Genomic DNA, 24761 nt, shown 5'->3' with positions numbered 1-24761 from the left:
TTTAAACCAAATTTTAAGGCTTTATTGCTGTTAATATACTCAAGGAGAAGTGAGCTCCAAGAGAAGATGTGACACATAATATCATCCCTCAGGAAGCGGAAAGTCCGCAACAATACATTGGCTGATGGTAAAGCAAAACTCCGACCACTCACCCGCAGATAGTTTTGAAATACCTGTATATTATTCACGCATATATACATGCTTATATGCCAATAAAAAACATTTTAGAGTCACTCAATAAATGTGACAGCTTACCATCCATTCATCCATCCATCCATCCATCCATTTTCATCCGCTTATCCGGGGTCGGGTCGCGGGGTCAGCAGCTTAAGCAGGAAAGCCTCAACTTCCCTCTCCCCTCCAACTTCCTCCAGCTCTGTCGGAGACATCTCGAGCCGTTCCCAGGCCAGCAGGGAGACAGTTTCACCAACGTGTCATGGGTCGTCCTCAGGGCCGGAACACCTCACCAGGGAGGCATCCAAGGGGCATCCTAACCAGATGCCTGAGCAACCTTGTCTGGCTCCTTTCAATGCGGAGGAGCACCGGCTTGACTGAGCAAATCCCAGATGACCGAGCTTCTCACCATATCTCTAAGGTTGCCCGACAATCCTACGGAGGAAACTAATTTCGGCTGTTTCTATCAGCAACCTTGTTCTTTTGGTTACGACCCACAGCTCGTGACCATAGATGAGGGTAAGAATGTAAATCGACGTGTAAATTGAGAGCTTCCTCTTTTGGCTCGGCTCCTACTTTACCACGACAGACGGATTCAGCGTCCGCATCAGTACAGATGCTGCACCAATCCGTTTGTCAATCTCCAGCCCCAATCCCCTAGATACTTGAACTCCTCCAACTGGGCCAGGAGCTCCTCCTTGACCCGCAGAGGGCACTCCACCTTTTTCCGACTGGGGGCCATGGCCTTAGATTTGGTGCTGATTTTCATCCCAGCCACTTCATTATCTGCTAGGAACCACTCCAGCATTCAGTGGTATACAGAATGGGTTGAACATTCTTTTGTACCCTTCTCCTGACAGCTACCTTAGAACAAATAGATCTCTCTGATGCTGTAGACCTCTGGCTCTCTGCGGACCATGGCTTGTGATGTAAGATGTGACTACGAAAAAAAAGCTGGGAAAAGCGTACTCGAACATCTGAACTTTTAAGAGCACTTTATGAAATAATGTTACATTTAAATGGTGGCAGGTGTGCTGCCACTTCCATTTAACATGAGCTTGAATTCTGAGGCATCCGCCATGAAGTCGAATCTCAGATTCAGGAGGAGCAGTGGAGGGTTTCCAGTGAGGGTCAGACTCAACCAAGGCTGCCCTTTGTCAGCGATTCTGTTCATTACTTTTATGGACAGAATTTTTAGGCGCAGCCGAGGCATTGAAGGGGTCTGGTTTGGTGACCTCAGCATTGCAACTCTGCTTTTTGCAGATAATGTGGTTCTGTTGGGTTCATCAAGCTGTGACCTTCAACTCTCACTGGTGCGGTTCGTAGCAGAGTTGCAGTTGTATATAATAAAAAAATAAATAAAAATAAAAAATAAAATAATAAAAATCAGCCCCTCCTAATCTGAGGCCATTGTGCTCAGTTGGAAAATGGTGGAGTGTCCTCTTTGGGGCGAGGAAGAGATCCTTCCCCAAGAGGAGGAGTTCACGTATCTTAGGGTATTGTTCACGAGTGAGGGAAGAATGGAGCGGAAAATCGACAGGCAAATCGGTGCAGAGCCTGCAGTGATACGGACTTTATCAGTCTGTTATTGGAAAAAAGGAGCTGAGCTGAAAGGTGAACCTCTCGATTTACCGATCTATCTACGTTCCTAACTTAACCGATGGTCACGAGCTGTGGGTTGTGAACGAAAGAACAAGATCATGGATAAGCTGCCAAAATGAGCTTCCTCCGCAGGGTGTCCGGGTTCTCCCTTGGAGATAGAGTGGGAAGCTTTGTTATCCAGGAGGGGCTTAGAATGCTCCTCCACATCGAGAAGAGCCAGATGAGGCGGCTTGGGCACCTGGTTAGAATGCCCCCTGGACGCCTTCCTGGTGAGGTGTTCCAGGCACGTCCCACCGGGAGGAGGGCCTGGGGACGACCTAGAACACACGCTGGAGACACTACCATATTTTCACAGCCATATGGCGCACCGCATTAAAAGGCGCAGTCTCAGTTACGGGGTCTACTTCTGTATTTAACACATACATAAGGCACACTGCATTATTGGGCGCAGTCATGGTAAAACATACGCTAGCTTAAAACATACGGTAGCATGCATGCACGCTAAAACAATGTTTTTAAAAAGGCAGCGGTAGCTGAGTTCAGTTGTACTTTATTGAAGTATTTAACAATGTACTCACGTTATTTTTTTGATCAATCCTCATCTACAAATCCATCAAAGTCCTCATCTTCTGTATCAAAAAAATGAACAGCTGGGCATGTTCTCCAACAAACACGCCGGGTTCCCTCTCGTCATTGTCAGAGTCAGTCTCGTTGCCGGGGGGCTGTTCAGCAATGGTGCCAACTTTCGCGATAGCGGACAACAGTCAAAGCAGATACCTTAGCTCAAACATCCACAATCCATTCACATATGGTGGCGTAACTGGCCCGGCGTTGCCTCCGAGTCTTAGTTGCACTTGGTTTGTCACAGCAGCTGTGAGATGGGCGCGCATGGAGTCACAGATCAACAAGGACGGTGACGCGTGGAAAAAAACATCTCTTTTACGTACACCTCACTCAGCCACGCTCTCATTTTCTCCTCGTCCATCCAGCCCTTTTGATTGGCCTTAACGATGACTTCGGCTGGAAACTTTTCTTTAGGCAGTGTCTTCCTCTTAAAAATCACCATAGGTGCCAGTTTCTGTCCATTACCATGGCAACCAAGCACAACAGTAAAAGCTGACTTCTCGTGCCCCGTTGTGCGTATCGCTACCGTGGTGGTCCCCTTCTTCTCTACAGTGTGGTTCACCGGGATGTCGAAAGTGAGCGGCACCTCGTCCATGCTGGTGATGTGGTTGGGCTGCATGTGTTTGTCGGCAATCTTTTTACTGTAGTAGGAGCGGAAGATGGCCAGCTTTTCCTTGTGATCTGTCGGAAGTTGCTGCGCCACAGTAGTCCTTTCCCGGATGGATAGATGAGGCCGTTTTCATTTGTTCTGCAAGCGTTATTGCCCTCAGTCGAATGGTGACAGTAGAGACGCTTCTCCCAGCTGTTCTTTGCTCATTAATCCATTGCTCGAGTTGGTTTTCCAACTCGGGCCACCTCGCCTTGTTTCCGCGGAAACTCAGCTTCGTCTTCTTGACTTGGCAAAGCTCGCTTTCCTGCTTCCTCCACTTGCGAAACATGGATTCGTTGGTCTTGAATTCTCTCGCGGCTGCTCGATTCCCATGTTCCTCCTTGTAACTAATAGCTTGCAGTTTAAACTGTTCTTCGTAAGCGTGTCTCTTCGTAGGTGCCATTTTTGGGGGTCCTTAGCCAAACCGATGCACATACCGGAACTATATACCTACTGGGGACGTGTCTTTGGCGTCCTCTGTCACGCGCGCCCTTCCCCCTTTACATCCGCATGCTGTCCTCAGTCACGTCCGCCTTCCTCTATATAAGCAGTGTGTCGGCAGGAAATGCTCCCAGTCAGTCAAGCGGAGAGCTCATTAAAGTCACACAACAACATTTACAGATTTTGGAACTTGGTGCACACATATAAGGCGCGCCGCATTATAAGGCGCCCCGTCCATTTTGGAGAAAATTTAAGACTTTTAAGTGCACCTTATGGTCGTGAAAATACGGTATGTCTTTGACTCGCCTGGGAACACCTCAAGATTCCCTCAGAAGAGCTGGATGAAGTGCTCCCGCACAGTGAAAGAAGATGGATGGATGGATGGATTTATCTTTTTTTTCCTCAATCAAGTTGTACATGTAATAGGTCACATTAATGGTGGGAAATGTTTTGAAATTATTTATCTGGCTCTCATGTTTTTATATCACACAAAACTGGCATTTAAACAGGGGTGTGGATAGACTTAATGTAGTGTATTACTGGACTGTCATTTGAGCAAGTACTTACTGCCAATAAGAAATTGGAATTTATATTACTACAGTAAACAGTCAAGCGTGCCAAAAATAACAGGTTAATTGGATGATTGTAAATGTCCCTGGCTATTTTGGGATTATTTCAAGCCCTGAATACCAAGGGACAGGGCCTTGTAGAACACTTGCTTTGGCAAAATATGGATTCCAGCCATGGTTGTGCTCCATCAGCAATCCACCCAACAGGGTAATCCCCTTTAGGTGGCCCTGGAGCATCGGCATCAGCTGCTGCTAGCACACATTGCTTAAGAAGTCAGCGGGAGGACAGCCAGGACTCTCCCATCCACACCACTGCATTTTAGGGCAGGCGATGAGCAGAAAGTAATATTAGAAGGAGCAGACTCACTCACTGTCTCCTAGACTATATTGCCAAATGTATTCACTCACCTGCCTTGACTCAAATGATTTTAAGTGATATCCCATTCTAAATCCATATGGCTTAATATGATGTTCAGCTACCCTTTGTAGCTATAACAGCTTTTAACTCTTGTGGGAAGGCTTTCAACAAGGTTGAGGATTGAGTTTATGGGAATGTGCACAAATCAAGGTTTATAAAGACATGTATTAGTCATTTCAAACTGCTCTAAATTGCTAGAGGACTCGGCATCATTTGCACAATTGTCAAAAAAGAAAATGTATCGGCATTTCACATTACTGGTAAACTTTTATTGCTCAATGATTGCCTTTTTATATATCAAAAGTATTCACTGTCAATTGACTGTCTTGTTGTACAAGAGCGCCTCCAACTCCCAGAGTCAAATTCCTTGTGCGTTTTTGACATACTTGGCAAATAAAGATGATTCTGATTCTGATGAGAGCGTTTGATGCAGATTAACTTGACTGGCCTGCACAATCCTGACTTCAACCCTATAAAACACTTTTGTATGAATTAGAGCGTAGACTGAGAGCCAAGGCCTTCTCATCCAACATCAATGTGTAACCTCACAAATGCACTTCTGGAAAGATGGCCATAAATTCCCATAAACACACTTCTAAACCTTGCGGAAAACCTTCCCAGAAGCTTTTTAAGCTGTTATGTAATTGGAGAGGGTGTACCAATGTCATATTAAAACCTATGGATTAAGAATGGGATGTCACTTAAATTCAAATGTGAGTCAAGACAGGTGAGCGAAAACTTTTGGCAATACTGTGTATTATGAATGACTTGAGATGATAGTTTTAGTAGGGATGGGCATTCTTTCTTTGGTCAACTAAGGGGAAATTTAACTTTCAATTAATTGTCTCGCTGTTAATTAAAAAAATTAATGGGAGGGAAGAATCTTGCTGAATGTTCTGAACTCCTGTTTCAATGTCAATGTCATATTAAGCTGATTAATGCTGACAGATTAATGTTGGCGAGGTTGTAGTTGAAAGTGTTCAATCATCCTATGCATACAAAATATAATGTGTGCATAAACAGTATGGCTAAAAAAAAGAAAATCCAAATTTAATCAGGTAAATAGGTAAGAGCCTTCATTTGGTTAAACAAATGAAAGTTTGATTGAAGCATGTTATTTAACACTTTTCACTTTGCTTTTCATCTCCTAAACAGTCTATGATCATTGAAAAGACTGAAGCTGAATCGAGCAAAGAAATCAGTGTTTACCGCAGGAAAAACAGAGATTGGCTTTTGATGAAGGCTGGCAGAAAAAAAACATGAAGATGAAATGAAAGATGATTTTCTTTTTTTCATGTCATCATTGTGCCTTAATAAGGAGTGCATGCAGTAGCTTAATGCAACACTGATTGTGTCTACCAGGGAACAGAGCAGAATGTCTGAAACATAAACAACTGCCACAGAGCGAGCTCCTGCTTCCCATAACCTTGTAAAGAACAAACAGAACATTGATTCATGTTAACAGCCATGAACGCTTGGAAGAACTTTGCTATTATTGTAGGACTTTCTTCTCCCAATTCTCCACCTGCAAGTTGTTGAGTCATTTCCTCCAACCCATAATCATCAACTAATTGAAGAGATTAATAGAGAGTGTATCCTTCTTGCCTGAAGCTCAATCAGCATCTACTCACCCTGCAGACAATGTTAGTGAAATTTGACAGTGATATATATTGAAATGATAAAAGCCTACATTAAACTGAATATTTATAACAAATTAATAATACCAGAAAGACATTGCTATTAAAAATGATATCATGTTTAAACCAAGATTTTACAAATTGGTTCAATACTTATCCATGCGCTTGCCTGCTCTTGGTAGGAAGATAAGTTTTTTTTTTTTTAAAGTATTTTTTGCGGAAAGAATATACAATCAATGACTTCAACGTCCACTGAGTCAAACAATTTTCTGCAGCAACTCTACATAACCATTCCTTGGGAGGATTTCACCCCAAAAAAGGGATAAAAGACAAACTATGCTAGGGGAGGAGGAGTCAATTTATCTCACCCATCAAGGGCAAATTTTACATAAATGTAGCTGTTTCAACCTTCTCCATGGTAAAATAAGAGTATTTTCCCAAGTACTGAGGGTACAGAAGCAGCCAAACCTGTGACAACACAGCTAAATGTAAAATGATATATGTTCTGCAAAGGGGTCAGACGATGCCAATTCTGTTCAGGAAAAGAATCAGAAAATGATTCAAACCTAACCTCCCATCTGATGGCCTCATCAGAATCAGAGGTGAGCAAAGCAGGCTTATTGCTACAGTCACAAATCAGAGTGGAGCAATTCTGTAAAAGCCGGTGGACTCTTGTAACCCACAACAGACAAGTGACAGAGAACCTATGTACTAATCAATAATCAATACCTACCCTGCAAGTCTAAACACACACAACATAAAGGCATATATGGATATATGCAGGGTCAATAACCCCACAAACAGATCAGGACTCTTGCAAACCCACTAAAATGTGTCCTTCATCAGTCATGCAGGCGATGGCATCAGCCAGGCTCTCACCTTTATACTTCTCTCTGACGCTTTCATAAGCCTGGATGAAGTCCTGCTCTTCAGCGTCCGGAGGCAGGTAGGCGGGTTCATACACGGCCATGCCAGCAATCTCACCCTCTTTCCTTCCTTCTCCTCCAAGACTACTTTTTCCACTTATTTTCAATTAGTTTGTGTCACAGCTTTTGGGAGTTTGTGAGAACTCTTTCCCGTACTCTTTCAGCTCTCTCAGTAGTGTGTGAACCCTACGCAGCTGCCAACTTCATTCCATGGCCGAGCTTCACACACCCCCCTAACACACACACTCGCAAAAAAAAAAAATATAAATGTCCGGCCCCTCCTTTTAAAGATACACTGACCAGAAGGGCAGGCACTCATTCACTGCTTGGGCTTGCAAAGTAGTAGGAGCAGAGTTCAAGCACTACCCTTACTGGTAACACTTCAACTCAACTGGAATGTCATGAATGGCAGTATACATTCAGCAGACACATTATTAGGTACACCAGTACAACCAAACTCCATCTGGTAAGAATTATATCAGTAATTCCATCCATCCATCCATTTTCTGAGCCGCTTCTCCGAACAAGGGTCGCGGGCATGCTGGAGCCTATCCCAGCTATCATCGGGCAGGAGGCGGGGTACACCCTGAACCAGTTGCCAGCCAATCGCAAGGCAGATACAAACAAACAACCATCCACACTCACATTCACACCGACGGGCAATTTAGAGTCTTCAATTAACCTACCATGCATGTTTTTGGGATGTGGGAGGAAACCGGAATGCCCGGAGAAAACCCACGCAGGCACGGGGAGAACATGCAAACTCCACACAGGCGGGGCCGGGATTTGAACCGCGGTCCTCAGAACTGTGAGGCAGACGCTCTAACCAGTCGTACACCGTGCCGCCATATCAGTAATTCAACTATACAAATATGGCAATTTTTTTGACTGGTTAGGTCTGAGGTAACACTGCCATAAAATAAAATTAAGGTGATGTAGACATCAGGAAGAGCAGCAATTCTACGCTCTTGACCCTGTTGAATTTCATCAATGACAATGCTTTCCCACAGTTGAAGCGGCGTTTGACTAGATTTCCCAAACTCTGCCTTTCCTCCAAATTGCGCGTAGCCTGTTTAAATCATGGCACGAATTGAGCTTTTTCTTCTTGAATTTATTTGATGGATGAAAAATGCATTACTGCCACCAATAGCTTTTCATGGCACAGCACCATGTGCAAACCTCTTTTAATAAAAAGGTCGTTTGATGGGGCTGTACAAGTTTCATCTCAAAAAGGGGCGCCTGCAAAAAAGGTTTGGGAACCACTGCACTATTTGAAAAATGCTTATGTAATTGTGCCTGTTCTAGTCGATAAGTAGGGTTGCATAGTGGTAAAAGCAAAATCCATGCAGCCTCAATTCTTGACAGTCCAACTTGGCACCAGCCAGGAGTCTTTCCTGGATGAAGCATGGTCAGTTCAAACGTTGACTGCTGCTTGCCGTGTTGAGTCTACAGTATTATACTAACTAACTAGTCTGTATACAGGTATATTAGGGATGGGACGGTTTTACGCAGTAATGTTTGGTACGCTCAGTACAGGACAATATGCCCCTATGGACTGCGGTTTTTCGGTTTTGCAATTTAGTTTGCATTGGCACAGTGTGTATGTGTGCGTGCCTGTTGTGCATTCACCCACTCACAATTTTAACTGTATCTGGCTACAAAGTGCAGCTCATGGACATAGTAAAATGTAAAACCACAACCACAAATTTGAAAGCATGAACATTTGAAGACACACCAGTGATGGATTAATTTCGGTTTCACCGTTGAATACAATGACGAGGGAGTAAAAACTGACAAGAGATTTCACGGTCTGCAAGCACTGCTTGAAACAAAAGCAATATGACCTGTGTTTTTATCCGGATATGACCACTTACTGGACATACGACAGTCCAGCAACTCAAAAAGGTAACAAGCGAAACAATAAGTGGCTATTGAGAATGAGTTTGAACACAATTACCATGCCATTAAAGAAAAACAAGAAAATAGCCAGTGCAGCGGGAGCCCTTTTCTGCAATTGAAGATGTGTTTTGGCCACTTACTAAAAACGCTCGACCCACGTTATGCTGCGTTGCACATTTCAGTGACGTTTTAATTCCCAACCTAAGTGTCACCGTTGGATTAAGAGTGGGTCGATAGTAGGGCAGGGCATAGGGTTGGGCATTGTTTGAATTTGAGCAATTCCGGTGCCGATTCCGGTTCCTTATTTTTCGATTCCGGTTCCAAATGATTCTCAATTCCAATTATTTTAGGGGGCTGGGTCAAAAAAGTTTGCATGGTTTAAATGAACGGTTTCCAAATTATGAACATCCATTTTCTTAGCAGCCCGCAGCATAGATTAAAATTAACATTTGACTCGGGGTTCTTTATAACCAGTATCAATATCAAACCTATGATCTCAGAGGCAATGTGTGTGGAACTAACCCAATTGACTTAATATTCATTAATTAGTGTTTCAGCAAAAAGTTAAAATTGTTATTTGGGATTGTTTCATCACATCAAATGGTTTATGGATGCAAATTTTAACTTGACTTTCGGTTTTAAGCTTGTAGTCTTTTATTTTGAAGGGTACGCACCGGAACTCAGCATTTTGGCACGAAAAGTAACTTCACACGGCACCAGTCATTTATTTTATTTTATTTTATTTTTTGAATTGATGGAACCAAATGCTATAAAACGTTGATTCCTTTCCTTACCCATAAGGCACAAGGTTAGTGTTTGTGATACTGTGAGACGTTTATGTGAAGTTTGTCCCAATTCATTGTGATGTAAAGTTGCTAAGGTGAAGTTTTAGCTCAATGTTAAGCTTTTTTTTCTATCATCGGCTCTTACGTTGGTTTGAAGACTAAAATAAGTGCTAAAAACCATCAGTGCAAAAATGCAACCAACCGTTTACCTTGTTGGCTGTCTCACTGTTGGCATAGACATATTTTATTGTTTTACTCACCCAACTGACTGAGAGTTGACTTCAGTGAAGCTCGCGGTGTAGGCTGAGGCTCGCCGCGCGTCAGACGCTACACATCGTGCAGGCCTCCTTTGAACAATATAATCTTATTCCAAGTGTTGCATTGAGGCGACTGGTCATTCATTTTAACAAACCTGAGACACACTTTTGTTCACGGTCGCCGCCGTTGGGCACAAGCACGTCTTTGTGTGCGTTCTTCATCGTTAGTTTTCATCGCTTCTTCTTTGGTTTTCGCCACTTTTTCTTCGGGGCCAAGGGACTAGGCATCAAAACTGGGAACCGAAATTTTTAAATTTGAACAATTCCAGGAGATCCGGAACGTTAGTCCCAGTTCCAATCGGTTCTCGATTCTCGATGCCCCACCCTAGCTGGGCGGTTATGGCAACAATAATAATCTCGATTATTTTGATTGAAATCACGATCAATAAACACGATTATGCATTGATTTAAAAAGTATTATTAGTAGTCGTATTTATTTAACTATAGGAACTTGCATACAGAACCAACGCCGCGGCACATTAATCGTTTTTCTTCAATTATAAAATTTTTATGATCGAGAACATAAACGTTTTCTTGTCTAATGTAAACATGAATGTCGGCTGTGCGAATGGGATGCCAAATACAGCATTTGTCCCCCGATATATGAAGGCTCATGTATAGTGTGTTCAGCCGGGTTTTATCCTGGAGGTCTCTAAAAACAACCTGGCACGCTTGAATGATAATGAACTTTCATTCAAAAACCGCTCACACACACCAGAATGAGAGCTTTCTCAATAACGTTCATCAGGCAGAAATAAACTAAGTTCATTTCATGTTCGCCCATTGAATTAATTCATGAAATTTCGTTCATTGAACTCGTTCAGGTACAACACTGTGTGTGTACGGCAAGAACACCAAAAGACCAAAGATGTCAGTACATTGTGCTGCATACGGTTGCGTAAAAGAGCCTACAATAAGGGGGGGGGGGGGGAAATATATTTAAATATGTTGTTTTTCTTTTTTAAAAATGTTGTCTATTGATAGCATACGCTTTGGCATTGATCGAATCGAATGAGGAATAAGCAAATACGACTTAATTTCAGTGTCCATGCATTCCCTCTATGGGAACGTCGACCTCCCCAACATGGCCACTATATAGGAACGTCGGTTAGCCGGGCTGTTCCATTACGCTGGCGTATCTACCCATATATATGTATGGACGCTCCAGCACACGAGCAAAGCATTTGTAGTATTAGCGGTGCATGTGCAATACAGCCGTGATACTGCAATCTAATAGTCTGGATTTGGGCGAGATGAATCAATTCAACATGCTTCCTAATCCTTGACACCAATTACAGTACGGCTCTCATTCGGACACAGTTTTGGCGGCATCTTGTGGCATCTTACGAGATTTCAGAAAACACAGAAACATGAAGATGTGAGTTTTTCCTCCAAACAGATGGGGATATCCATCCATCTGTCCATTTTCCAGACTGCTTATCTTCATTAGGGTCGTAGGCGTGCTGGATAACACAAAAATCGGTTATTCCACACAAAAAAAATGAAAATAGCTGAATTTGTGAAAAGTGAACCATGAAAATGCAGTGGATTGCTGCATGTCATTACAATAAGGAAATAAAAATTTTAAAACATTATAGTCAATCAGTCAATTAAGTATTTACACTTTAACATATCACTATTTCAACCAGTTCAGGGTGTACCCTGCCTCCTGCCCGAAGATAGCTGGGCTGGGCTCCAACACTCCCGCGACCCTTGTGAGGATAAGCGGCTCAGAAAATGGATGGATGGACATATCACTATTTAATCAACATTCACAAAAATGACTATAGTCAGTGTGCATCAATTTCTTCTACATTTTTAAACACAAACACAACACACATCCCTGCGCTACTCCCGATGGTGACGCGTGGAAAGAGCACCACTTTCAAAACTTAAGCACCCAGCTTACCTAATGTTTTATTTTGACATCGTAACGTCCTTGTGAGGGTCGATCAGAGACTGTGCCATACAATATCCAGGTCTGGTTTTGTTTTTTAAAACAGCGCTTGGGCTTAATAATAGCAAGAGAAAGACCCACATGGTAACCAGATCTGCAGGCAGTGCTATCTGATCTGTAGCGCAAGTCATATATTAACTCGACCAGGTGTTTGTCTGCTGCTTGTTGTAATTTTCTTAAAATACTGTCATAAACACTGTCCAATAAAAAACATACATCCATTTTCTATATTGCTTTTCCTCATTAGGGTCAGAGGTGTGCTGAAGCCTCTCCCAAATGACTTTAGGAGAGAGGCACTGTAACCTCTGAACTGGTGACCAGACAATCGCAGGTCACATATAGAGAAATAACTATTCACACTCACATTCACGCCTGAAAACAATTTCAAGTCTTCATTTAGCTATTAGCTAACATGCATGTTTTTGGAATGTGGGAGTACCAGGTGAAAACCCATGGAAGCACGGGGAGAACACTTTTTTTTTCTCATTATTTGATGTTGCACTTGAATATATCCCATCGCCACCCCATCCCATATGTCCTCATTACTGCCATTTGTTTTGATGGTGTTTCTCAGAAACTAATTGCCGAAATAAGGGGAAAATTGAAAGTTCATGGTTGTGAAGAACAGACGAAATAAAGACATTCTGTCTGCTTGGGGACTTCACTGAGCATAAATCATATTGTCTTCGTGCACTGTAACACCAGCAGCACAATGGGTACTCTATGTGGTGAATGCTATTTGAAGTGAGTATGGAAAGTGTGACACTTTTTCCAGAGGATGTGGCAGTCTTTCAGGAGGAACGCTTTCAGTTAACGAGCCCCTTTGACATAAAGTGCCACCTATTGTTCAAATAATTTATTGCTGTCGAGGTCATAATAGCTTCAACACAGCTTTATCTGTTCTGGAACATGCGAAGCTAGATATTCTCTTCTTCATTTAAAGGCGATGAGAAGACAAATAGGCAGCCTGTATGAATGAATAGAAACCATGGACAGAGAAACGTTTCCATGAGACATTTCTCTTGCCTAAACAATGTAACTTTATTCACAAAGATCCTTTTATTCCTGATAGAAATCTAAAGTTCCCCCCCAAAAAACAGACTGCTTTGTGCTAAAATACCAATTTTAATAAACGTCCTTCGTTGTATCATTATTCTGCCTGAGGTAAGAGTGTTAATACAGTAGCCCCCCCGAGCAAAAAGTGTCAGACTTTTGATTTCAATAGCAAACAGAGAAATATAAAAATGACGGTCTTTCAAATCTAGATACCAAGAAAACAACATCACTGACAGTATATTTACTGGTACATATATCCATCCATCCATCCATTTTCTGTACCGCTTATCCTAACTAGGGTCGCGGGCGTGCTGGAGCCTGTTCCAGCTATCTTCAGGCGAGAGCCGGGGTACACCCCGAACTGGTCGCCAGCCAATCGCAGGGCTCATACTTAATAAATAAACAACCATTCGAACTCACACTTAAAGGCAATTTTGAGTTTTCAATCAACCTACCACACATGTTTTTGGAATGTGGGAGGAAACCAGAGTACCCGGAGAAAACCCACTCAGGCATGGGGAGAACATGCAAACTCCACATAAACGGGGCCAGGATTTGAATCCCAATCCTCTGAATTGTGAGGCAGATGTGCTAACCAGTCCTTCACTGTGCCGCCTTTACTGGTATAATAAAATATAAAACATAATGTGTTAGTATTTGTAATTTGAATCTGTTCCATAGTGGGTAGAACAATGTATGAGTGGTTAACACATCTGCTTCACAGTTGTAAGGTTCAGGGTTTGAATCTGGGCTGCAGCCTTCCAATGTTGAGTTTGCATGTTCTCCCTGTGCATGTGTGGGTTTTCTGCGGGCACTCCGGCTTCCTCCGATATGTTCGATTCTTTGAAGACTCTAAATTGTCCTTAGGTGTGAATGTAAGAGTGGAAGACTCTACAGTAGATGTGTGTTGCGATTGACTCTCAACCAGTGAAGAGTGTACCTCGCCTCTCACTCAAAATCAGATGGGATGGGCTCCATCTCACCTATGACTAATAAGGACAGGCGGCATAGAAAATGGATGGATGGATGTTCCATAGTTAAAACCATCATCATCATAAAACCTTTATTAAATGTACAGACAATGTTTTAGATAAGACTTTAACTGAATTTAAATATTTACTGAGACTGGTGACTACTACTGCTTTCTTTAAGATTACGCTGATATAGTATGTTTAACCACACTAATATAAATATATTAAATTTCAAGTGAAATGTTTGTGTACATTGTTCAACAAGTATTTGCATTATGTTTATTTTTATTCAGAATAAACAGTGTAATTTTACCACCTAAATTATTATTCCTAAGGGGCAATATACAAAAATGCTGGATTATGTCTATTTAATATAAACAATATCAATCTTCTCCCATTAATAATTTTTCTTATCCATGCACTTTTGTTAGTTTGAGTTTAAACAATTTTACAACTGTTACGTGTCACGGTGAAGAGCAACCACATACTATAAAGAGGTGTAACCTCAAATCACTAAGAAGGCCTTGACTAGACGTATCATGCATTGACTGATTCATAGCATTCTTCTACATTACGCCAACACATTTAACACCCTGTTATACTTCAACATGATCAGGACTGAGAGTTGATTTACTGAGATATTTTTTACTTTACAGTATGCATGCAGTATGTACATTTATATATTCCTGTAAATGCTACAGTTATTTACCACATAACTGACAGTAAAATACTTTACAGTAATTAACTACAGTTTGTACTTTCTTACTGTGTGTTGCTAAACAGAGACCTCCTAAATTGTGAAGGTGAGAATAAAGTACAGAATTTTGCTCATGGGATTATCTGTTGTCCACATCTGCACACTGTGACCAAAGATACAGTATGCAGTCAGGCTCGCTCACGTGTGCTAACACTGCCTGACCTGATGGAAGAGCACAGGAAGAGCAGCAAAGGATATGCATGAAGGCTTATTATAGGTACACAAGTTATGCAAACTTCCTCTTAGCCTGGTAGGAACACACCACATTCCAAAACAAAAATTGAAGACATAGTGTTCTAAAACTGGAACCGAAATTAAAACTTTTTTTTTTTTTTAACTGGAGCAAGAAAAAACACGCTAATACTGTTGGGGCATCGAGAATCGAGAACAAATTGGAACCGGGACTAGCATTACAGTTCTCACGGAGTCGTTCAAATTTTAAAATTTCGGTTCCCAGTTTCGATGCCTACAATTTGCCCACCCCGAAGAAGAAGTGGCGAAAACCAATGAAGAAGAGCGTGCACGAGGACGTGCTTGTGCCCAACGGCGCCGGCGACGAACAAAAGTGTGTCTTAACTTTGTTAAAAATGAATGACCAGTCGCCTCAGTGCAACACTTGGAATAAGACTATATTGTGCAAAGGAGGCTTTCACGATGTGGAGTGTCTGACATTCTCCCTCCCGCGCCGAGCCTCAGCCTACACGGCGCAGAGCTTCAGTGATGCCAATTGGGTGCGTGAAACGAAACTTCACCGTAGCAACTTTACATCGCAAAGAATTGGGACAAAATGCACATAAACGTCTCACAGTATCACAAACACGAACCTTGTACCTCATCGGTGGGTAGGGAAAGGAATCAGCGTTATATAGCATTTGGTTCCATCCATAAAAAAAATATTAATTAAAAAAAATGAAAAAAACAATTCACCAGTGCCATGTGAAGTTACTTTTCGTGCCAAAATGCATTCCGGTGTGTACCCTTCAAAATAAAAGGCTACAAGCTTAAAACCAAAAGCCAAGTTAAAATTTGCACCCATAAACCATTTGACGTGATGAAACAGTCCCAAATAACTATTTTAACAATGCTATATTTAACTTTTTGCTGAAACACTAATTAATGAATATTGGGTTAGTTCCACACACATTGCCTTTTAGTTCATAGGTTTGATATTGATACTGGTTAAAATGAACCCTGAGTCAAATGTTTATTTTAGTCTATGTTGCGGGCTGCTAAGAAAATGGATGTTCAGAATTTGGACACACTTTAATTAAACCATGCAAACCTTTTTGACCCAGCCCCCTAAAATAATCGGAATCGAGAATCGCTTGGAACCGGAATCGGAACCGGAATCACTCAAATTCAAACGATGCGCAACCCTAGTGGTTAAACATGGTCTTAAATCCCATTGAGAACAAACATCAGATCACTAGGTTGAAATTCGCATGTCATGGCTTGTGAAAACTACCATTTCTAAATGTTGTGCTTTGTCACATATTCTAACAAAAACACAAGTCGGTGGAATGGGAAACCCGTGTTGTAGTCCAGTTCCTGCAATTTTTGAATCACCACAACCAAGGTACAATGCTCCTCTAATCCTCCGTTCACCAATACAGTACTTGCAGTAAATAGCAAATTTCACGTTTCAGTAACTGCCGGCGGACTTTTTAGCACATCTGCCTCACAGTTCTGAGGACCCAGGTTCAAATCTGGCCTCACCTAAGTGGTTTTTACATGTTTTCGCTGTGCGTGCATGGGTTTTCTCCAGGTACTCCGATTTCCTCCCACGTCCCAAAAACATGCATGGGAGGTTAATTGAAAACTTTAAATTGCCTGTAGGTGTGAATGTGAGTGTGAATGGTTGTTTGTTTATGTGCCCTGCGATTGGCCGGCGATCAGTTCAGGGTGTACACCGCCTCTCGCCCAGAGTCAGCTGGGATAAGCTCCAGCACCCCCGCAACCCTAGAGAGGATAAGCGGTACAGAAAATTAATGAATGAATGAGCAATTTTCTGCATTATCTTCAAGTTCAAATGTCTTTTTTTTTTCACCCACAATGTACAACAATTCCCAGGTGTGTTTGTCACTCCTATGCTTTCGTCAAAATTTCCACCTGATAAAGAATTAATGTATAGACATATTTTTACAGCATATTTCTTGCCATAGTGAAATCATCTTATTTTAGGCAGATCTGTTCCATGCAGTGAGCCAGCACTCATGGCAACCCCCGCCCCAACAACAACTTCACAGAGCAATCAATTAAGTGTTGTTCATTTAAAGTTAATGGTGATATACTGCTATTACTAATTTAACAGTAACCCTCCCATGCACACTTAAACATGAGTACCCAGAGAGATTTCATTGCACTATTACTCGTGGAGGTAGCATTTCATCAACAAGCCACCAAAATACACAATTTATACAATGCACATATAAATATACAGTGTCGCTGTGTGGCACATAACATTGCCAAACATAATCCTTCCAACCCAACTCAATTCATTCATAATTGTTTTTTGTTTTGGGCACAGCGCTTATTTTAAATTCATTTTCTGCCTTAGTTGTTTGTTTTTTTACATCCTCGCTTGGTGTAAATATCTAACACCTGCACCCTTCTACATAATACAAATGTCACTTCTATCGCTTAACATGAATAAGCAATGTTTCTAGCGCCACAACGGTTGGTTTGGCCATGATCCCACTCCATTGTCTGTGCAGTGCAAGAGTGACCCCACCTCACACTGTCACGTACGTGGTTAGGGCGAAGGCGAGGAACGCAAGGCAAGAACATGGTGGACCCAATTGCAAGGAAGCAGGGAGGCAAGGCAGGAGTGCGGGAATCTCAAAATAATAATATTTAATCACAATGATAAAAACAACTGGCGACTATGACATGGCAAGACATGTGACAACGACAATGAACCGACAAGAACTGAAAGAAACCAGGGAACTAAATACAAACAAATTGACGAGACAACGAGGAACACCTGGACAAGACACAAGTGGCTGGAAAGAGCTGATTGGTCGACACAAAGTAGACGAGACCAGGTGGACACAACAACCTAATGAGCACACGACAAACATGGAACACAGGAAAACATGGAACAAAACTAAACACAACCCAAACCAAAACACAGACCATGACACACACTTGAATACAGTCCCTTTGTACTTTGTTTCCCAATTCGATGGTAAAATACATCATGTCGCTATTGGGAAAAGATTAACCTTGTCCAGTATGTCGAAAACAATGCTTACTTCATTTGTACCACTTACATGCAAGGCTAAGGATTCTTTTGTGATGGGATATTTATAACATCACAGAGAAGAAAAATTGTAGAGTGGGCCGAGAAGGTAGAGCATTATTTCGCTACAAATTTAAATTAATTGTCAATTATCTTGTCAGGTTCCAGTTTAAAGGACTAATCTTTATGGATGACAGATTCCTTTATACTAAACTCCCCCCCATAAAAAAAGGGAAAATGCTTGCTACGCAAATCCGCAATGACACACAATGGTACGCTTTTAATATTTTCAGCCTGCATTTGTACCTGCTCACCACTTATGTATTGCCCCGAGATCACACTGAAATTCTGCAAATGCTCCACAACAAGTAACACTCAACACACTTAATGTACAGATGCAGAGATCTGGGCTCTTGTCTGATAAAAACTGATATTCTAGTTACATTGTCAGTTTATTTGAAATATTTACACTAATCGCATACTAAAACCAGCTGCAACATTACTGGCATGTAATTATATAGCTGGAACCTTGTCGACAAATTAAGCATACGGATACCGCAGCTATTAAAGTGAGTTTACCTGCGATGCGAATTACCGCCCTCTCAGCTGGATCCAGGACCTCTCCCAAGGCTGACTTGGACCGTTTGGCCCATTGATGTTTGGACAAGTTCCAGGGGAGTGTGTCACCTGGACAGGGGATGCTGCTCGCTTCTCTATTGCTCTCCTGTTGTAGGATCTGATCCCTGCGTCTTTCTTTTGAATTTGCCATCACCCACCCACAGGAACGATCAAAGGTGCAAGTTGACACTGCTGCATAAAGCACAGACGGGAACCACAGACTCATGTCAAGGTTCAAAACGGTACACAATCATTTCATTTTTAACAGGTCCAGCAGGGTAAACCTCACAACAGAGTAAACTAAATCAAATGTTGTCATGCAAATAAACACATTTTTTTCTCATTTCAATTCCAGAGGGGTGTGCGTGTACCTTAGAAGCATTACTCTGAATGATATTCAAATAGCCCTTATATGAAAACAAACATTGTATTTATTGTTCAATACAGAAAAGTGTGTATTTAATACACTTTAAAACGTTGTTGTCATTGTTTAGAAACTCTCATTATGGAGGTTGTAAAACATTTTGCTCAGTCCATGATGTTTACCTTGTGGTTAAATATTTACCAGTAATATGTAGCAGCAGGCATAAATAGTGGCCAAGGGGAAAAAAAACAAGATGATTTGTACTATGGCTGAACGTAATACTCATGCTGTTTTGCAGTTCTCAATATTGTTTGACGACACTTGCAGTAACTAACTGAAGACAAAAAAAAAAAGAATAAAAAATGTGACCTACACTCAAATGAATGTTGACCTTGGTTGATTAAAAACCCTGTAAAGTCATTTCCGTGTTTTTTAGTTCAGTCGCCCACCACAGCCGTGCCCCGTGTGAGCCCTCACAATTTATGGGATGAAGAAACGGTCCTTTTACTCTGTTACAATGATCTACATGCCACTCGCTACTTTTCTTTATCATTTATTGCTCATTTATCACTTTTTTTGTGTGCGATCTGTTTAGAATACGACTTTTGCACTGAGCGCTGTTTACGCCAATCCAACGTAACTGCTAGTGACGTTTAACTCCAGTTCACCAATCAACCGACACAAGACAGTCACACGTCGTCTTCTATTGGGCTTCGCAAGCATAGTTATGAACACTAGCTACGCCAGTCCGGCTAATCGACTTCCTTACCTGGCGGCCATGTTGGGAAGGTGGTCATTCGCACAGAAGTCAATGCCGTGCAACAGTGTTTGCATTTCAGACGACAAAAATAACAGCTTTCATGCATTGTATTATTTGCCTGGAACTGTCTGCTCAAACATGGATATTCCAGACCACTTCTAAGCTCAGAAAACAGCTTGCGGTAAGTTTCAGAAGTTTTTGTTGTTGTTTTGGCTGTGCATATTAGCCCTCTTATGGTCATAAGTAACTGTAAAACATGCATCTTTTGGGGTACCTGCTAATCTCGCTAACTCCACACACAGACACACACACACACAAACACAGTACATTCATACTTTATTTAGTTATAGTTTCGTTTTGATTGTATTTTATTTGACGTTCATGCGCTGAGAAATCAGAAGTTACTCACCCTTTACTCACTACTCTTACTGAAGTAATTTTTGGGAGGACTATTTTTTTATTTGACTTGACTCATATTACTTTCAAGTAACAGTAGTCTTACTTGAGAACAATATTTGGTTACTCTACCCAACTCTGCATATGACCACAAAAAAAGTGCTTCTATATAACAGACAATCGGCTGTAACCAACGACCCCTCCTCCCACCATTAGTCCACGAAAACCAGGTTCCACTATATTGTCAGCTTGTGTTTCTTCAGTAGATTATATCAAATGCATTCTCCACATCCAAAACAAGGATGCACCGCTTGCTACAATTACTGTACCATGGATATAAAGTTACTGAGCAGGCCCAGTTGACCTTAGACTGATATGACAAGAGTAAAAGAATCTAAATGACTTTGAAAGTGGAGATTGTCGGCAGGACACAGAAAGAACAAAGTCTGCTCTTCCTGGCTAATGTTTCGGTAGGAATAGAAATACATTAAAAAGCCAAGAAACAAAGGGAGGAATGGGCATTGTAAGTAGTCCACAGCACAGATGTGGAGTTAAGAATTCCAGTGCCTTCATGCAATAAGCAAGAAAAATTAGTCTTTCCATCATGACTGTTTCTGTACATCCAAGAGTGTGTATTTGAGATCTCTCCCTTAGTCCATATACACACACGTTCTTATTGTATACTACACGCGCGTCTGTCAATCTGACCTGTCTGTATTAAAAATGCTAGCAAACAAATCCGCTGGCCAACATGATAAGGACTTAACAGTCTAGTGAAAATACATTGACAAAGATTAGGCTCCGTATTAAATGACACTATCAGAGAGGTTTTACATTATTATCGTGGGTGTAGAGCTGAACTTGGCACTGTATGCTAGCAGCCTTGTGTATGTTTTGCTGTTGCTGTTTATGTTTTGTTGCTAAATCATGTCGACAAAATATGACACTCAGCTGTCAGGATGATAAAACTCTTGAATTGAATCTCAGATTGTAATCTGGTGGTCACAATGTAAACAAAAATAATAATAATAAAGAAATAAAAAAGTGAACAGTACTGCATAGGCTAATTTCCAATGAGGGAGACAAATAAAGGTTGTTCTTTTAAATCTACTACAATGGTGCACCTGCAGCGTCCTAATCACAGAACAATAACGCATAATGCTCAGTTACACAAGTTAGATTTTACTTTTGATCTGTACGGATCAAAAAGTGAACTAAACCATTGTATATTCACGTCAATCTAGAATGTTTTAGCTCACCCTAAACCTTGCATTATTCCAGAGAGGACATGCCATGCGTCGTCTTACCTTGCTACCTCGCTGTAATGCTGGGTGAGCAATGTTTGCCAAATAGCATTGGATGCATTTCCTTCCCAAAACTATGGGTTATGGGCGACACTCATTGCATTCAGTAACCGTGAACCAGCCAGCCACTCCTTCGTATGGGGGCATATAAAAAACGGGAAAGACAAGAGGATGTGTGGTCTGCAGTCGTCCTTCCCCATCACACAGTATCCTATGACGCCAACAATAATGCCAGACTTCGTATTCGTCCATGCTTCTGGTTGTAATTGGCACCGTAAAGCCGTGACATTCTCCTTCTCGTTTTCTTCACTGCAGTGGTAAAAAGAAAGCAGATAGTTTCGTGGGATGCGGGAAGCCATGGACTGATGTGCCGATCGAGTACTGCATTGAACTCCACCGGCTTTGGCTGACGCGTGTGTGTGTGTGTGTGTGTGTGTGAGGGGAGGGGGTAGGAGGGAGGGGGGAGACGGAGGGGGGGAGGGGGGGGGGGGTGGTTGGTTGACACATAGTTTGAAGTGCGTGTCAGTGTTGTTAAACTTTACCTGTTCTGATTTATGACAGTAATAAAAAATAACCGAAATGTTATTCTTTCACCCTGAAATGTGATAAAGGTACCCACTACATACACAAAAATTCTTTTCTACAGGTGCGACGAAATGTGTGTACACTGAGTTCAAATTTTACTTCTGTCCTACTAAAAATGGATTTTAAATCTACCAGTGTGAGTTAAATTGAAGGAAATGGTGGTAATGGTGGGCAAATTGAAACTGAAAACGTGCATTTGGGCGAATTCTTTATGTGACAGTGGTCACAGTGTTCAAGAGGAAGCTTGAAACAGTCTCAAGAACTGTCTGTGTCCACCACATTTGCACAGGTTCCCACAGAAACATGCACATGCAAAAACATGCACCTGTTGGCCTTGGATAAGATATCAAAACAGTGAAAGAGTAAAACAGCAAAACAATGATCATACATACTAAACATAGGGAACAGTCCCTTCTTGGTGCCTTGGCACAGGCGTGAGATTTGCAAGTGCAAAAACAAGTATCTGCAAAAAAATACACTTTTCTCTGAGAAATTGATTAGTGGTTTATCATTCGTTAATGTTAGATAAGCTATTAATATCTATCCATCCATTTTCCAAACCGCTTCTCGTCACTAGGGTCGCGGGCGTGCTGGAGCCTATCCCAGCTATCATCGGGCAGGAGGCGGGGTACACCCTGAACTGGTTGCCAGCCAATCACAGGGTACATACAAACAAACAACCATTCGCACTCACAGTCACACCTACGGGCAATTTAGAGTCTCCAATTCATGCATGTTTTTGGGATGTGGGAGGAAACCGGAGTGCCCTGAGAAAACCCACACAGGGATGGGGAGAAGATGCAAACTCCACACAGGCAGGGCCGGGGATTGAACCCCACTCCTCAGAGCTGTGAGGCTGACGCTCTAACCGGTCGTCCACCGTGCCGCCAGCTATTAATGTATTTTTGAAAAGCTCTGTACTTGATTATTTGATATTCTGGCTACCTAAATTGACCTGGAACCTGGTGTGCATTCAAAATAAACAGGATGCAAGCACTGTCTCGGTTTCGGACTCAATGAATCATGGTCACTCAGACATTTTAACAAAGCAAGATTTTAAACGTCACACCGTTGTCATTCAATGTCACCATGAGCCTGAAGCCTAAGACCAATGGTGATAAATTCATTCAGTTGCAAAATTCAAACAATACAAAAAAAGGGCTCAGCAACAACATCAGAATGCTTGGGATGTTAATAGAAAAATCCTAATCCTGGATCCCTAGGATTTCCCGAAATTTGTACCAAAATTCAAAGACACATTATGACTTGGTTTGTGAAAATGGTGTTAAGTAGGTGGACCCGAAAAGCAACTACAATAAACTTAGAATTACTTATTTCTACCAAAAATAAAAAATAAAAATAGTACAAAAGTTGGAGGCAAGAACCCAACTCAATTTGTGTGTCATGCTTTTATTTTGGGGGCAGAATAGTTAATCAAATTATTCTCAAATACTCTCTCACAAAGGATGACTCATACTGTACCACATTTCTGACAGTGGTGGCTGAATATCATTGGCTTCCAAAATATTTCTGAACTCAGAATCAGAATCATCTTTATTTTGCAAAGTATGTCAAAAACACACAAGGTAGTTGGAGCCGCTCTAGTACGACAACAGACCGTCAATTGACAGAGAATACTTTTGAGACATAAAGACATTGAGGAAAAAACAGTCACTGAGCAATACAATGTTGCTAGTAATCTGGTATCTCTTTTGACAATTGTGCAAAAAGATGCAGAGTTCTCTAGCAATGAGAGCAGTTTGAATGACTAATTGTGCAAAGGGCACCGAGACTTCAAGAAATGTATGCAGTTTAACGTGACGAGTAGTGCGATAATCTGGGACAACGTTGTTTGTGCAAATGTTGCAGATACTACTCAGTCGATTGTGCAAATGGTGCAGATGTTACTCAGGTACATGAGTGGCCAGTATTGGTCAACAACAGATATGCAAATAGTGCAGCGTGGTGAGACTACTACAGTGTGTGCACAAGTAATGTATAATCGGTCCGACAGAAATGTGACAACTCAAGACAAAAAAATTGGCAGCATGTTGCAATGGAATTGTAAATTAACTGTTTAAGAAGTTAATGGCAAGGGGGAAGAAGCTGTTGGAATGTCTGCTAGTTTTAGTTTGCATTGTTCGGTAGCGCCTACCTGAGGGAAGGACCTGGAGGAGCTGGTGACCAGGATGTGGAGGGTCCAAGATGATTTTGGATGCTCTTGTCTTAGTTCTGGCAGCGTGCAAGTCCTCAAGGGTGGGTAGGAGGGTACCGACAATTTTTTCAGCAGTTTTGATTTTCCGTTGCAGTCAGAGTTTCTCCTTTTTTGTAGCAGCGCCAAATTAGACTGTGATGAAAGAACACAGGACTGATTCGATGACCGCTGTGTAGAACTGCCTCAACAGCTCCTGTGGCAGGCCATGCTTCCTCAGAAGCCACAGGAAGTACATCCTCTGCTGGGCCTGTTTGAGGATGGAGTTGATGTTGAACTCCTAATTCAGGTCCTGAGAGACTGTAATTCCCAGGAACTTGGAGGTCTCGACGGTTGACACAAGGCAGTTGGACAGCGTGAGCGGCAGCTTTGGCGAAGGATGCCTCCTGAAGTCCACGATCATCTCTACTGTCTTGAATGTGTTCAGCTCCAGGTTGTGTCGGCCGCACCACAGCTCCAGCCGCTCCACTTCCTGTCGATACGCAGACTCGTCACCGTC

General features: G+C 41.9%; 1 protein-coding gene across 4 annotated transcripts in view; it reads right to left on the bottom strand.

The window, feature by feature from the left end:
• LOC133479341 (plectin-like) overlaps positions 1-18807 on the bottom strand; it is a 129683-nt gene extending 110876 nt beyond the window's left edge. For 3 of the 4 annotated variants that reach the window (XM_061776172.1, XM_061776174.1, XM_061776182.1), the window contains exon 1: positions 18603-18807. In XM_061776172.1, the coding sequence (XP_061632156.1) occupies positions 18603-18792 (190 nt within the window). In that variant the 5' untranslated portion in view covers positions 18793-18807. Of the gene's footprint in view, positions 1-6993; positions 7205-18602 lie in introns of those variants that run through there. The other variant, XM_061776177.1, reaches the window with a different exon arrangement.
• Between the last annotated feature and the right edge of the window lie 5954 nt (positions 18808-24761).

The sequence above is a fragment of the Phyllopteryx taeniolatus genome, chromosome 6 (assembly GCF_024500385.1).
Source record: "Phyllopteryx taeniolatus isolate TA_2022b chromosome 6, UOR_Ptae_1.2, whole genome shotgun sequence".
Taxonomy (NCBI): Eukaryota; Metazoa; Chordata; class Actinopteri; order Syngnathiformes; family Syngnathidae; genus Phyllopteryx; species Phyllopteryx taeniolatus.
Note: the sequence above shows the minus strand (reverse complement) of the source record. Positions and strands in the feature narration are given on the sequence as shown.